This window comes from Anabrus simplex, chromosome 1 (genome assembly GCF_040414725.1).
Source record: "Anabrus simplex isolate iqAnaSimp1 chromosome 1, ASM4041472v1, whole genome shotgun sequence".
Classification (NCBI taxonomy): Eukaryota; Metazoa; Arthropoda; class Insecta; order Orthoptera; family Tettigoniidae; genus Anabrus; species Anabrus simplex.
The window spans coordinates 104,124,664-104,142,184 of record NC_090265.1 but is presented as its reverse complement, the minus strand read 5'-3'; the positions used below and the strand labels follow the sequence as shown (position 1 = coordinate 104,142,184).

General features: G+C 42.9%; 1 protein-coding gene across 1 annotated transcript in view; it reads left to right on the top strand.

Moving 5' to 3' along the window:
* LOC136857464 (sodium/calcium exchanger 1) overlaps window positions 1-17,521 on the top strand; it is a 250,240-nt gene that overhangs the window by 78,350 nt on the left and 154,369 nt on the right. The window contains exon 3 of the mRNA XM_067136181.2: window positions 13,800-13,942. Coding sequence (XP_066992282.2) covers window positions 13,800-13,942 — 143 coding nt within the window. The remainder of the gene's footprint in view (window positions 1-13,799; window positions 13,943-17,521) is intronic.

The following is a 17,521-nucleotide window of genomic DNA, read 5'->3' as shown; positions in this document are numbered from 1 at the left end:
GCTATTTCTTTTTTTTTTTTTTGCTAGCGGCTTTATGTCGCACCGACACAGATAGGTCTTATGGCGACGATGGGATAGGGAAGGCCTAGGAGTTGGAAGGAAGCGGCCGTGGCCTTAATTAAGGTACAGCCCCAGCATTTGCCTGGTGTGAAAATGGGAAACCACGGAAAACCATCTTCAGGGCTGCCGATAGTGGGATACGAACCTACTATCACCCGGATGCAAGCTCACAGCCGCGCGCCTCTACGCGCACGGCCAACTCGCCCGGTGTGGCTATTTCTAGCATAGTACTGCCCTTGTAAGGCAGGCCCTCCGATGAGGGTGGGCAGCATCTGCCATGTATAGATAACTGCGTGTTACTGTGGTGGAGGGTAGTGTTACGTGTGGTGTGTGAGTTGCAGGCATGTTGGGGACAGCAAAAGCACCCATCTCCCGGGCCATTGGAATCAACCAATGAAGGTTAAAATCCCCGAAACAGCCGAGAATCAAACCCGGGACCCTCTGAAACGAAGACCAGTACGCTGACCATTCAGCCAACGAGTCGGACTAGGTGTTATAGGGACGATGGGACAGGAAAGAACTAGGATTGGGAAGGAAGCGGCGGTGGCCGTAATTAAGGTACAGTCCGAACATTTGTTTGGAGTGAAAATTGTAAACCACGGAAAACCATCTTCAGGGCTGCCGACAGTGGGGTTCGAACCCACTCTCTCCCGGATATAAGCTCACAGCTGCGCGCCCCTAACCGCACGGCCAACTCGCTCAGTTCACGTTGTTTCCGGCCACCTTGTATAGTAACTTAATTTTCATCAAATATGTTATCTTTTATGACAAAACCATCTTCCAGTAGAAGCGAGCCTACTTTCCTCTGAAAAAATATCTGGCACCTCTAGTTATGACATTCCTCTGGTGCAAGAGTGTCAAGACTTTATGCCTCATGTGGGTTAACTCGTGGCTCGAGCCTTTCGTTCGTTCATTTACCCCACAGCCCACATGATATTGTGGATGGCGCAGTCTCCAGTATTCCATTAACGCGTATAATGCATTAGTGAGCTCAGGTGGCCCAACTGGAAAGAACTCGCCCCATCCTGTAAACCAACAAACTAGGCCATGAATCATAAATGCCAGTGGCCAATAAACCATCATGTCTGATGTTATGTTTTTGCTTTCACTGGAAATGTTAGCTTTAGGTAACTGATGTATTATTAATGAGAACTGATGACTGAAGTAGGAAACCTAAATAACATCACGTGAAATTATAAATTAAATGTTATGAAACCTTTATCCCTGTACGTGTATAGTTTCGAAGCCGTGCTTGCGCTGGTGAGTGTTATAAAATATCGTTCTCAAATGCTATTTTATTTGACAGAAATATCACACGAGAACACGTTCACGTCCTTGTTTAAATTACTTTATTGTCACTGTAAATCACAACACACAATTAGACACACTAGCAAGTGACACAACAACACTTAATGGCGGAGTACCCTGAAGTCGATTCTGAAAAGTGTAGATATCAACAACACTTACTCGCACACTATAACATACGCTCTCTTGAACTCACCGCCTCGATATATGTGCTGTTCGATCAACCGTCTAGAATTATCGATTTCTGGAAGGGTTCTTACAACACTCTAATGGAACACACTTGAAACATGGATCGACCAGCTAATCGAATGGCGTACTCCAGTAATGGTTCCAGCTAGAACTTTCATTACTGTTTACCAACACACATGGAAATCTCTCCAACATTCCTAATGTCTCTACATGTATCTGAATAATAAACCTTACAGTAAGTTTCCAGAACCCTTCATATACACCAAATCATTGTAGAATAAATGTAATACGAACATTATAGAGGATTTTTTTTTTTTGCTAGTTGCTTTACGTCGCACCGACACAGACAGGTCTTATGGCGACGATGGGACAGGGAAGGGCTAGGAGTGGGAAGGAAGCGGCCGTGGTCTTAATTAAGGTACAACCCCAGCATTTGCCTGGTGTGAAAATGGGAAACCACGGAAAACCATTTTCAGGGCTGCCGACAGTAGGGTTCGAACCTACTATCTCCCGAATACTGGATACTGGCCGCACTTAAGCGACTGCAGCTATCAAGCTCGGTACATTATAGTCTTCTACCGCTTTCGACTATATAGATTTTGAAGTTAAACTTATACACAATACTTATTTGAGGTTATACAAATTTTATAATACATATTTACAGGTAAACCATGTATTAGTCATATTTATCATTTTTTTAAAAGATAATTCATCATTTAATAAAATATGACCAAAACATACCAACCACAATAATTGAAGGTTTTACACCAGTTACGATGTCGTACCTACGACAAAAACATGAACATATTTAAAACCAAATAATTTATAGATAACATGTGCGACGAATGTTCAATATCTCATCACCCAGCTCGATAGCTGCAGCCGCTTAAGTGCGGCAAGTATCCAGTATTCGGGAGATAGTAGTTTCGAACCCCACTGTCGGCAGCCCTAAAAATGACTTTCCGTGGTTTCTCTTTTTTACACCAGGCAAATGCTGGGGCTGTACCTTAATTAAGGCTACGGTCGCTTCCTTCCCACTCCTAGCTCTTTCCTATCCCATCGTCACCATAAGACATATCTGTGTTGGTGCGACGTAAAGCATACATGCATACATACATTACATACATTATCATTATAGACTGTTATGCCTTTCAGCGTTCAGTCTGCAAGCCTCTGAGAATTTACTAAACGTCGCCACAATCCTCGATTTGCAACTATAGTGTTGTGGCCTCATTTAGTTCTATACCTCTTATCTTTAAATCGTTAGAAACCGAGTCTAACCATCGTCGTCTTGGTCTCCCTTTACTTCTCTTACCCTCCATAACAGAGTCCATTATTCTCCTAGGTAATCTATCCTCCTCCATTCGCCTCACATGACCCCACCACCGAAGCTGGTTTATGCGTACAGCTTCATCCATCGAGTGCATTCCTAAATTAGCCTTTATCTCCTCATTCCGAGCCCCCTCCTGCCATTGTTCCCACCTGTTTGTACCAGCAATCATTCTTGCTACTTTCATGTCTGTTACTTCTAACTTATGAATAACTAGCAAAAAAAATCTCATCGCAAAGAGTAGTGGTAGAGCGTCGTGTAACGTGTTTCTGATTCGTCTGGGAGTACAATCTGTCAATCAATCAAACAATCAATCAGCCATCATTGATCTGCATTTAGATCTGCAGATTCCCTATCAATTTTTTACCTAGTCTTTTCTTAACTGATTTCAAAGAACTTGGACATTTATCGAACATTTCCTGTGATCAATTATTCCAATCGCTAATCCTTCTTTCTATAACGGAATATTTCCCCAAATTGTCCTCTTGAATTCCAGATTTATCTTCATGTTATGATATTTCTTACCTTTGAAAGCTCCACTCAAGCTTATTCCACGATATCTCTCCACTGACAGCTCGTAACATATCGCTTAGTCGAGCAGCTCGTCTCCTTACTCCCAAGTCTTCTCATCCCAAAGTTTTCAACATCTTCATAATGCTGTTTCTTTGTCGGAAACCACCCAGAATAAATGGTGCTGCTTTCACTTGGATCTTTTCCGCTTCACGTATCAAGGAATCCTGGTGTGGGTCCCATACACTGGAACAATATTTTAATTGGGGTATTTCCAGAGACTTATGCCCCCTCTCCTTTACATTCTCACTGTTACCCCTGAATACCTTCGTAACTATACGAGGAGATATGTATTTTTTTTTTGCTTTACGTCGCACTGACACAGATAGGTCTTATGGGGACGATGGGAGAGGAAAGGGCTAGGACTGTGGGAAGGAAGCGGCCGTGGCCTTAATTAAGGTACAGCCCCAGCATTTGCCTGGTGTGAAAATGGGAAACCACGGAAAACCATTTTCAGGGCTGCCGACAGTGGGGTTCGAACCTACTATCTCCCGAATACTATGTAAACTTTACTTACTGTCCCGTTTATGTGATTACCCCAATGAAGATCCTTCCTTATATTATGAACACGTAGGTACTTAATGTGTTACTGTCATCCCATCAATGCAGTAATTAAAACTGAGAGTTTTCCATGATTTCTCATCTTTATATTTTAGGAATATGCTGGGGGATGTAGCTTAATTAAGGACACGACCACTTCCTTTCAAATTACTAGCCCCCTCTCCTATCCCACTGTCACCGAAGACTTCTACAAGGTAAGGATACAGATACAGGTCCTTTCGGACTTTTTTTGCTTTACGTCGCACCGACACGGATAGGTTTTATAGCAACGATGGGATAGGAAAGGCCTAGGCGTGGGAAGGAAGCGACCGTGGCCTTAATTAAGGTACAGCCGCAGCATTTGCCTAGTGTGAAAATGGGAAACCACGGAAAAACATCTTCAGGGCTATCGACAGTGGGGTTCGAACCCATTATCTCCCGGATGCAAGCTCACAGCTGCGCTCCCACTAACGTTTTGACACGACGATCACTTAATTCATACTTGCACAGATGAACAGCGTTCAGATGTCATCGAACTTCGTTCCAGGCTTTCCTTCACTCGAGCAATGTTTTCTGGTGTTCGAACTCTTTTCGGATAGTTATGGATTTTATTCGCTACAGAGCTCGTTTCACGCCATTTTGCCACTAAATTCTGCGTTGCAGAATTTGCTGGAGGTTTTGCCAAAACACTTCCAGTCTTAAACTCTTGTGCAAAAAGTTCCGCGCAGGTTTTCCACGAATCGCGCTTCGCATAACACTCGACAATGAACACGCGCTGTTTTATCGTGAGCGCCATTTTGTGCTGCATTCAACCGGTCACTAAACACGTCTGCTCCTCTCATTCACTCACGCGCAATGACACAGCGACCTACTCGGCACAGAGCATGCCGGAGATACGCAAGCGCAGACATGTGTCAGCAACCGATTGGTACATCGAAATCACGGTTTCCAGCAGACAATCCAACACATATATCAGTGACAAAACAGCCCTACAACCAAAGGTGCTCCTTCCACCCCGTCAACATCAACGCGTACCAACCTCCGTTTATTTTACGAGGGCCCTCCCCATCACATTACCTCAGGCTTCAGGAGTACCTCTGACTCAACCTCAATTTCAAAGACATTACAGACCTACGGTCCTGCAAGTATACCTGCGCCTTGCAATACGCACCCATGGCAAGGAGGCAGCAATGATCGGTCTTTGCATGTTAAAAAAAACCAAACCCCATGGCACTACAGCCCTTTAAGGGCCTTGGCCTACCAAGCGACCGCTGTATCAGCCCGAAGGCCTATAGATTACGAGGTGTAGTGTGGTCAGCACGGCGAATCCTCTCGGCCGTTATTCTTGGCTTTCTAGACCGGGCATGTAAAAGGCTTGGCGAAAAATTTCTTCTTCTTCTTCTTCTTCTTCTTCTTCTTCTTCTTCTTCTTCTTCTTCTGCTCTTCTTCAAGAGGTTATTTCATTCCTCCCCTAGGGGAGGCGGGCCACCAGCTGAACTAAGCAGCTCTTTGGCCATTAGAGTGAAGGGTACGTAACAAAGGAGACACAATGGAGAGAGTATGTGTAGTACATACGTTGAGGATCAAATTGTAGCTTTGGCGCAGGGGGCCGTGAGTTCGCAAAGGGGTCCACAGGGCGGACCCACACCGCACACACCGGGGCAAACCTCAACTGGGTCCATATTTATTGAGGGATGAGTTGGTGTATCTCGGGCGCGCAATATCAAAAGAGAACAAGTTACATTAGATGAGAAGAAAATTTACATATATTGAGCAGGGGGAGGGTATAGGTTCGGAGGAAAGGCAGAGAAAGGAGAATGATGATAGTGTTGGGACAAAAGGTAATAGAGGGTTGTGGATATGTTATTGACAGAGGTGGCGAGAAGACGTAGAAGACCTATTATCGGGAGCGGCGAAAGAGGAAACGATTGTGGGGGAACGGATGGATAGACAGCTTGCGGACGGGGGGTGGGTGGCGGGGCAGTTTGTGGGCGAGGCGGAGAATCAGCAGAAGAGGTGCGGGCCGAACGGGGCGGGGAGTGAGAATATTCCACGCGGTGGTGGCGACGACGGAGGCGAACGCCGGAGGAGACCAATTGATGGACATCATCATCGCAGGGGAGGTGGAGGTGCACCATAAACGTAGGACCACGATCGTTGTATATACGATAGACTCGGCGGGCAGGGATGCCTGCCGTGTGAAGATGAAAAATTGTAAAATATTTTATATATATTCCATTGTGGCAAACTACATCATATAGGAGTGTTATGGTATTAGCCCCACTTAAGAATTGTTGGTAAGTCTAAGACATTGAACGCAATTTGGAACGTAAAGCTTGAAATTTTTGTCACCAAACGGAAACTTAAAGAAATCCATGTAGTAAAGGGTTTACCAACCAGGAGTTACGAAATTTGGTGTCACACCATTCTAACCATATGTAGACAAACTTCAAATGGGTTGTGAAGCCCATGTGTCCACCCCACTTACTTAAAAGTTTAAATGAGCGTGAACAAGTGCGGTATCACACATAAAAATATAATAAAATTGAACAGTCACCGTGGATCAGAAAGGGAGTGTCTGACTCTTGATTTTAAATCCATGGGTACGATAGAAACAGATTTGGTAGAAATGTTTAAAAGTGGAAAAATTCTGGGTACTCCGTGGCATACTTGTTCGCATGTTCGCTACTTCTCGTGTCTCAGCCCTGGAAGTGAGTAACTCAACTTCGGAAACTGTCTGCAAGAGTTCTTTTTCCCCACTAGATGGCAATGTTATCAGAACTCTGAAATTGGTACGCTTATCACCTAAATGACACATCTAATCTGGAAATCGGTAGCCAAGGTCATACGACTTTTTTGCTAGTGGTTTTAACGTTGCATGTCACATACAAGGATTTTGGTGACACAAGGATGGGAATGCGCTAGAATTTGGGAGGTAGTGGCCGAGACCTTAATTAAGATAGCCCCAGCGTTTATCTGATGTGAAAATGGGATACCGCGGAAAAAAACATCTTCAGGGCTGCCGACTATAGGTTTCGAACTCACCATCTTCCGAATGTAAGCCCACAGCTATGCAATCTTAACCGTGCGACCAACTTGCTCGTTCATAAGGCTATTATTATGTTCATTTTTAATCAGTGATTACGTCTTCCGGCGACAGATCACTCCTGCAGACTTTTCGATTTTGCAAATTCGACGTTAATGTTATCAGAGGAACAGAGACAAGTGATCAGCCGACGTATGAAGAAGTTCTGGGAAGAAAAGAAAAATACTGTACCATAGTATTAGGTTCTAAACTGTCTATAACTGGCTAAATCCTTTAAGAAAAAAAGTTAATTTCCCTAATACAAAATAAGTTCTTATACACGCACACATCCCACGACACACCAGCCCCGAAGGGCCATGGCCTACCAAGCGTCCGCTGCTCGGCCCGAAGGCCTGCAGATCACAAGGTTTCGTATGGTCAACACAACGAATATTCTCGGCCAATATTCTTGGTTTTCTAGCCCGGGGCCGCTATCTCACCATCAGATAACTCCTCAGTTGTAATCACGTAGGCTGAATGGACCTAGAACCAACCCTAGGATCCAGGTGAAAATCCCTGGCCGGGAATCGAACTCGGAGCCTCCGTGTAGAAGGCAATTTCATAAAAACCAGAACACCTTGAAAGACTAGAGATAGGAAGTTCATATTCAGAGGACATGTCCATTAGTATGTTCTACAGAAATGGTTAGCATTTGAACCATGTCGACCCTCAGGTTCAAGGTCCACATAGATATCTCGGAGAACCACCACCGACTGGTAAAATGTGCCTGCGGCTCTCGTTGTCAATATAAAGTGAAGGTATTGGATCAGTATGACTTGAACCGACGTGCTGGATGCCTCGCAGACTTATGCGGGAACCGTACCGTCAAATGAATGAGTTTGAGAGAGGGCGCATCATTGGCATGAGAGAATGTGATGCGTGCATCCGGGAAATTGCTGCTCGTGTGGGATGAAGTCTGTCGGCAGTGCAACGGGTGTGTAGATAATGGTTCACAAAAGGCCATAGAACACGACGAGATGCGTCTGGTCGCACCACACAGACCACCCCCCGAGAACTTCGACACCTCATCCGAATGGCATTGCAGCACATATCTGCGTCCTCCTCGACTCTGGCGCAGTAGTGGAACAGTGTAACACATCGTACACTATCAGGTGTGACAGTCCATCGCTGTTTATTACGGGCTGGGTTACCGGCGCTTCGTCCACTTCTCTGCCTACCTTTGACTAATGTGCATAAACATGCTAGACTGCAATGGTGTATAGAACAACGTCACTGGGGACAGGAATGGCAGCAGATAGTGTTTTCGGACGAATCCAGGTTCTCTCTATTTGAAACTGATGGCCGCATTTTAGTTCGCCGCAGACATGGGGAGAGGCATCGCATGACTGCATTTGCACAAGACATACAGCACCAACTCAAGGCCTTATAGTGTGGGGTGCTATTGGGTAAACCACAAATCACAGTCGGTGCGTGTCCAGGGCGCTGTGACCAGTTTGACCTACGTGAATGACATCCTGCGATCCATAGCCATACACTTTCTGCACGACTCCCTAGATGCCATATTTTAGCAGGACAATGCGCGATCACCTGTTGCTGCACGAACATGTGCCTTCTTGTTGTCACAGGATGACAGACTGTTGCCCTGGCCCGCCCGATCACTGGACTCTTCGCCAATTGAAAATGTGTGAGATATGGTGAAACGACGGTTGTGACCCAATGCCAACCACCAAAGATGAACTGTGGAACCAGGTGAATGCAGCATGGATGGCTGTACCCAAGGACGCCATTCGCGCCTTATACGCGTCGATGCCACCACGCGTGGAACAAGTTATGAGTGCCCATGGAGGACTCAGTAACTACTAGGCAACAGTACACATGATAAACCTAGGTGATTGAAATGCTAATCTTTTCTGTAGAATACACTAATGAACATGTCCTGTGAATATGAACTTCCTATCTCTAGTCTTTTAAGGTGTTCTGTGTTTGTGGACATGAGTGTACGTTGTCTCTACATCGCGGGGCCGGCAAATCCTTATATGATGATAATAATAATTATTATAATATCATTTTTCCACAAGGTACTGGGGTCGTGGGTGTGAACTGTTTTATATAAGGATTTGGCCCTGCTTTAGACCCGAATGCCCTTCCCGACACCACTCCAAATGCGTATTTCTTCAGCAGTTAGAATTTATTTTTTTCAGCGTATGACTTTTAATGTCCGAGGACATGTTCGGCTCGCCAGTTCTGTAGCTGTTTTTCCTGGTAGTACAACCCCACTCGCTCTCCTACACATACCGCAGAGTGGGAGAGGAGTGTTGTCTGTACGAGTAGATGTAATTGTGTGGGCTAGGAATGGAAAGAAAGTTACCATCCCGACATTTGCTCGGAGATGAAATGGAAAACTATGGAAATCCGATTCGGGGTTTGGAGACGGGAAATTCGATCCACCTGTCTTCCGAATATAGAGCAAGCAGCCACAATGACTCACCTGTTCTGTAGTAGAGTTGTCCGCTGTGCGAATGTATGTAGAAGAGTGTGTTGGAGCAGACAGAGGAATTAACCAGACTCGACTGCAATTCGTGACCTGGCCGTAAATCGAACCCTGAACCTCTGAACTGAAGGCCTCAACGCTGACCATTCAGCAAAGCAGTCGGATGTTTCTATTAGAGTAATATTAACTAACCAAATATGAAAATCAAGTTGAGTTTTGTTTACCGTTCATTACTAACAGCACACAATTGGCACAATTTATAAATATTTTGTACATTTATATCGTAGTAGAAGGGGATGAACTTGGTCTCAACATTAACACCGACAAGACCAAGGTGATGGACATTTCCAGAACACGTAACACGCACATTCTTATGACCATTTATGGACAACCACTTGAAAAAGTGCGGAAGTTTAAGTACCTTGGCAGCTGGATTACTGACTTTTTTTTTGCTAGGGGCTTTACGTCGCGCCGACACAGATAGGTCTTATGGCGACGATGAGATAGGAAAGGCCTAGGAGTTGGAAGGAAGCGGCCGTGGCCTTAATTAAGGTACAGCCCCAGCATTTGCCTGGTGTGAAAATGGGAAACCACGGAAAAACATTTTCGGGGCTGCCGATAGTGGGATTCGAACCTACTATCTCCCGGATGCAAGCTCACAGCAGCGCGCCTCTACACGCACGGCCAACTCGCCCGGTACTGACCATTTAGACCCGGATTTAGAGATCCGTGTACGAATAGAAATGGCTAGTACTAGCTTTCTGAAAATGAGGAATCTACTTTGTGACAGAAGCCTCAGCTTTGAGACACGTCACAACTTCGTCAGATGCTATGTATATTCAATGCTTCTGCACGGCGCTGAAACATGGACTCTGAAATGTGACACCATTAAGAGAATAAATGCCTTCGAGATGTGGGTGTTCATCAAACACCAATCACTACTGATCTGCTTTTAGAGCAGTCGCCCAGGTGGCAGATTCCCTATCTGTAATTTTTCTAGACTTTTCTTAAATGATTAAAAGAAATTGGAAATTTATTGAACATCTCCCTTGGTAAGTTATTCCAATCCTAACTCCCCTTCCTATAAACGAATATTTGCCCCAATTTGTCCTCTTGAATTCCAACTTTATCTTCATATTGTGATCTTTCCTACTTTTTTTTATTTTGCTAGTTGCTTTACGTCGCACCGACACAGATAGGTCTTATGGCGACGATGGGACAAGGAAGGGCTAGGAGTAGGAAGGAATCGGCTGGGGTATTAATTAAGGTACAGCCCCAGCATTTGCCTGGTGTGAAAATAGGAAACCACGGAAAACCATTTTCAGGGCTGCCGACAGTGGGATTCGAACCTACTATCTCCCTAATACTGGACACTGGCTGCACTTAAGCGACTGCAACTATCGAGCTCGGTCTTTCCTACTTTTAAAGACACCACTCAAACTTATTCGTCTACTGATGTCCTCCCACGCCATCTCTCCACTGACAGCTCGGAACACACCACTTAGTCGAGGAGGTCGTCTCCTTTCTCTCAAGTCTTCCCAACCCGAACCGAAGGATGTTACGGATCTCGTGCACTGACCACGTCTCCAATGCTGCCGTACTCAAACGCATGAAGAGGGAACGAAGGTTGGTGTGTACAATCAAGAAAAGTAAGTCAGCCTATCTTGGGCATATTATGAGGAATGGAAGGTACAACCTACTTAAATTCATCATACCGAGCTCGATAGCTGCAGTCGCTTAAGTGCGGTCAGTATCCAGTATTCGGGAGATAGTAGGTTCGAACCCCACTGTCGGCAGCCCTGAAAATGGTTTTCCGTGGTTTCCCATTTTCACACCAGGCAAATGCTGTGGATGTACCTTAATTAAGGCCACGGCCGCTTCCTTCCCACTCCTAGCCCTTCCCTGTCCCATCGTCGCCATAAGACCTATCTGAGTCGGTGCGACGTAAAGCAACTAGAAAAAAAAAATTCATCATGCAGGGTAAAATTGATGGACGTGGGGTCGCGGTCGAAGGAAGCATTCTTGGCTGAGGAAGTTACGGGATTGGACAGGACTAGATTCTAGTACACTGATGAGGACAGGCGAACTTCATACAGACTTAGCTGCAGTGATTTAGTTGGAACAAAATATTTACAGGAACTCACTGCTGAAGAGATGGGAATGGTCTCTACAGTCTTGATTAAAGACATCAGCTCCACTGGAATTTCCTTGGTCTCGACATACTTTCTAAAAGCATTAATGTACCTCCTCTTATCTGACATGTGGAAAAAGTCACAAAGGTTGCCAACACTCTAACCACCATAGCAGATATCCAAAGTAGAAGTGGAGGGCCAATTATTTTTGTATAGTAAGTTAAACATAAGCCTGTAGGTCTACGAAGGGTCTATTTCTTTTCGCAATTGAGTATGCTGTTCGAAATACTCGAACGGTGGTTTCTAGGTGTTTGAAATTCATAGTGTCCAAGCAACTTTCAAATATCTTTTAATTAGATTCTGATTTTTGTAACATAGCTTTTTTGTGAGATTCTGAAATTTTATGCTCAAATACTTTCTTCCGAAGGCTTGTTTGTTGTTGATTAATATTACTGTATTTTCGTTGTAATGAACCTTGCATTCTACCCATACATTCATTAGCTTAAGTCCTTCCCCTTTAGAAACTCCTAATCTTAATTTACTTTCCTCTTTACATATATTGCAGCCTAAATTTTTATTTTCTGCAAATAACCACCTGTTGTCTGACAACAATTAACGGTACTGAGACTCGTTCCAACAGTCTGGAAAAATCTTCTTTTCGGTAGCTGGGTCCTTGAAATTCACAGTCGATGGTAGAAGGTGTAGAACCATAACCTAGATTATCCTTTGAATCTGCATCACACGTTTCAGCAACATTTAACCCAGGCTCTGTCTTTATACTCACGTCTTTAATGAAACAAATCTTCTCGGAACTCCATTCAGTTTCGTTTTTACTTGAGCCATCACACATCTTTCTAGTATTCTTTGATTCTTCATTTTCATCCCCAGCGGTTTTTTTTAACCCCGCCACTTCAGTAAACTCATGGTCACACTCACAACTCACTTTCACAGCTACTGGAAAACTTGGAAGGTACAACGGGGCTACTGATGTTCATTAACTGCAGAGAGATTCCATAATATCTGCTTCACAGCAACACATTGAGCAAAACATAAAATAAAACTTAGATTCACACAAACATAACGAGTGGAAGAAAGTTTTTGCGCTCACTTCCCGCTCTCCGAATCCAATACGGTGTAGACAAACTTAAAGAACCAGAAAACCGCCCAGGAGTGTAAAAGCGACCGTATCTTATGAACATAAAACCGTAAGGTGCGATATTAGTCCGCTAGAGTACACCCATGACGTTTATAAGATTTTCTTATTGAATGTAAAAATGTTACGTCTTTCTAAAGCGGGAAAATATTTTCCGGAACGGCGTTCCGGCCCGTTCCGGTCCAACTAAACCACTGCTTAGCTGTGATTATGGCCAATCTTCAGTAATGGAGTAGGCACTACAAGAAGGAGAAGAAGATACAGTACAGTCAATCGACGATGAAATACTTGCGTTCTAAGGGAAGAATTAGTGTTTAATAATTAAATATTGAAATTATGTATCGTTATTTACCGCGCGAATTTGACCTGCGTTTAGAGTCATGCAGATTTGACCTTGCACTCGGGAGATTGTCAGTCCAAATCCCACCGTCGGCAGCGCAGAATATTATTTTTCGTGGTTTCTCATTTTCACAGCAGGGAGATACCGGGGTTGTACCTTAATTAAGGCCACGTCCTTTCCTTCCCAATCCTATCTCTTGCCAACCCTTGCGTCACCGAAAACCTTTGATGTGTTAGTACGATGTAAAACCGATAGAAAAATGAGTTATTCCTTTACCTGGCTACTTTTATGACTTTATTTCCCTGAAAATGAATCGGATCTACTCGAATTTAGTATTATTATTATTATAAGGGTTATTTTTAGAGCATGGTTCAATTTTAGTTATGTAGCCGCGTTTTGAAATACGTGTGTTAGTCTTGTTCGTGTTATGTTTACCGACGCTCATCTCTGGGCCCGAATAGAGAAAGCTAACTCCTTTAATTTTACCTCTTCTGTGATACCCTCTCCAACTTACAATACCCTGTGATACCCTCTCCACCTTACAATACCCTGTGATTCTCCTTTCTCTCCCTTGGTTGGATCCACTACGAATTGTTTCCTATTTTGTCGATCAGTGACATGATCTCCAGTTCTCCTATTGCAGCTGATGCAGGCCGTATAGCGGAAGTGGAGTTGAAGCGGCCGGAAGATCTGACGGAGGAGGACAAGATGGTGCTTCTGGGGAGGCCGAAACTGGGCGAGATGGTACGGGCCCAGATCCGGATCAAGGAGAGCAAAGAATTCAAGGTCAGAGAAATTCTGTCCCTCTTCACTGTTTATACCCCTAAGTGCTATACCTGGAACTTCTTGGCGGGTGAGTATTTTACGTAATTCCTTTCCTATAGCTTCAAAATATTGTTAAAGCTTTCTTCTGTAATAAAATAATCCCTCAGGAAAGGAAATTCATTTTTTTTAATTCTGAAGAAGTTCTCCTGTTTTAAAACAGTGAGTTTCTTTATTTGAACATACTTTTAAGGCAGTATTCATGCCAAAATAAACCAAGATAGTACAAATGTATATACCTCTAAGAAGTATATAGCAATAGGAAATCATCCCTTACTCTTCCATATGAACATTTTCCTTGTATTATCAATATTATTATCATTATTACTATTTCAATAAGGGCAGGAGAGAGGAAGAAGCGGTCGGGCCTAGGCGGCTGAACAGAAATCACTCCAAAACTTTACATTTTGAATGTATTCTCAAAATTATCCTTTATTTTCCTTTTCGTTTTGTTTTCATTTCATTTCCATGCTGACAACAACAATAACAAAACCCAATGAGAGATAACAATAATAAGATATATTTGTAAGAGTAAATTACAAAATTAAGCTTTAGAGCTTAACCATTAACAGGGGGAGAAGGGGCTTCCATTTGGAAATACAAAACTTGCTAGTCTTAAAAACATCTTTTAGTCAGATAATAAGAAGCTAGAGCTTCCAAAAACAGCAGTTATCCTTGAGAAGCATATCGAACCTTCAACTTTGTTTTACAATGGCCTCACGGGCCTAGAGTTCACATCAATGTACTTTTACATGTAAAGCTATCAGCTTTTATCACCACTAGAGAGAGGAGAATAAAATGTTAATAGAAAGGCAAATAACAAAAGAGAATGTGATGCTGAACTCACTCAAGCAATCCCGTGACATGACTTGCCATAAAACCTAATGGGGCAGAAGACGCGGTGACACAGGGGATAAGTCATACCGGTACTACGTTGATGATTAAGTCAGGAAGGAAATTAATTGCCGAAAAGTATGAAGGAAAATTTAGAAAATTAGAAAAATCTTGGTCACCAAAAAAGCAAGGTGAACAAAGGAAACGAGGGTCCACACTCGTACATCCTTAAGAATTGCATGACACCCACTAGGGTGGTAACCCTTTGTCCACAGACAGCCAAGAAACCTACATATTACAAAACTAACTGAATTTAAGAAAGCCTAAATTTAAAATCAAGGTATTCGTGGCTCGCCCTAGCCGTTACATGCTAGAGGGGAATACTGTAATCTTCCCGTCGCCTCACGCAAGTAAATTCATATGTTACAGAAAATTCGTTTCGCCTACCTTGCATGCTGCCCCAGCTCCTCCGTCACTGCACTCAAACATCTCCAGACAGACCCATAAGGTCTAAAATAACCAGTATTTATAGGCACTAGCTGGGCGATGATTGATTGGATTAATTTGAACTGATTGTAGTGGCAACTTAGAAACACATGAATTAATTTGTCTGGTGCCAACCCTCCAACAGGAACAATTCTCTACTAAGCAAAATACAATCCAAGACCCTAGATGGCAGTCCAAAATCGAAAGTAGTGACATACGTTACGAAACTTGATAAATCAAATACTCTTCAATAAGTTAAGCATATTTCCGTAAGAGTTCACCGCTCTTGGTTGGACATCCAACAGATAGACTTCCTCTCGGCTGATAGCATAAGATTTTAGTGAGAAGCTTTTACGTGTATTCACGTATTGTCGGGGCTATGAACACGATATAAATAGTGTGTGAAACGATAATATTGCCTTTCTTTATGTATTTTCCTATATACTTTAATACGTTTAAGTTTCCTCATCACTTATTTTTATCAATACCTGTGTATCATGTTGTATAACTTATAAATCTCATCACTGTATGAGTGATCTGAGTATCAGATAGATTCCTGAAGGTCCGTGTTTTGCTTCCATATTAAATGTTGTTACGTGTTTCTGCACCAAAACTGGTTCCATGTCTATGTGCTAAGCTAAAATACCCAATCTGGCCGAGAGACGAACCAGGGACCCCTTGAACCACGCTAACAATTTAGCCTTGGAGATGGACATTTGAACTGTACATCGCATATTTAATTTTACGATATGGGCAACACTGAAGTCTGTATAATTTCATATTAAATATCGATGATGAGTTGAAAATAAATTAGTCCTACACATCACTTACCTTTTCAAAGACGATTCTGAAAATGGTCACGACTCGCTTCGAGGCTGACTGTGTAGCGTCTCTAAACAGATATTAACATGTAAATCTACTTTCGAAATGTTGAATATTTCTTCTCCTATGTTATTCCGAAGTTCCTGTAATTTTCGCTGATTTGGTTTGTAGACTTCGTCTTTTCCGCGTATCTCTCAGCGGCCCAGCATGTATCCCCGTGGTATACGCCAACCGCCTGGCGGGAAATACTGGACTGTATCATAATTGATTTTAAATTCAGGACATCTGTAATGAATTTTTGACTTTCGTTGGTGAGTTATGAATGAAAGACCACCGGAAAACGTGTGTTGGGATATAACAGTCCAACGTGCTGTCACCAAGTTTAAATGCAATGTCGCTAGACAACGTACATAAGATAGGTAGTATAAGTCAAGGAGCCATTTTAAATCCATGGTGTAGCAAGCCATTTTCAGTCCCAGACACGAGGATATTTGATAATGCCAGTTCAGATTAGTAGTGATCTGAGAATAACTATTCCGAAGTTCTAGACTGTGTGCAATCCTAGTCGAGTTTGTTGAGAAAGATTTGGATATGGAAATTAAAATTCTTCGCCACGACCAGTTAAGAATTCCAGAAAGTAGATAATAAAGAGATCCGTACTACCTCACCCGACACTGTACAGTTAAACAATCAAAAATTGACCTCGTACAGAATTTCAACTTTTTTCATGCGTCAATTTTTGATTGTTCAACTGTATAGAGCACCGTATTTAGGACCGAATAGTGAAATCAGAACATAAATTATTAAGTGGTTGACAATTTTCTTGATGTTCCCCTTAAAACTAAAAACATAATCAACATCAAAGATTATAGTTACACTAACAGGTGTAAAATTACTTAGGATATTAAAAATGGGATGAACTATGTAAGGGCTTGTGTTTGAACGTAGTAAATTATCACACAAATCTAAACCCAAGAAAAGAATTTTAACAACTGTCGAAGTCTTTCTGTAATAACTTACAATATAATTTATTACAAGCCCTTTCCAGGTATTGCGGAAAAGGGGAAAATAAAGAGTAAGATGGCTGAATATTAATCTGATTTTAGATCATATGCCTTCAAAACTTTCTGAGAAGGAATATTATGAGATATCTATAATAATAAAAAGGAAGTGTCTGTCTGTCTGTCTGTCTGTCTGTCTGTCTGTCTGTCTGTCTGTCTGTCTGTCTGTCTGTCTGTCTGTCTGTCTGTCTGTCTGTCTGTCTGTCTGTCTGTCTGTCTGTCTGTCTGTCTGTCTGTCTGTCTGTCTGTCTGTCTGTCTGTCTGTCTGTCTGTCTGTCTGTGTACGTAATACCCAGCCAAATCTACAGCACACAGAGACGAAATTTGTAACATAGGTAGA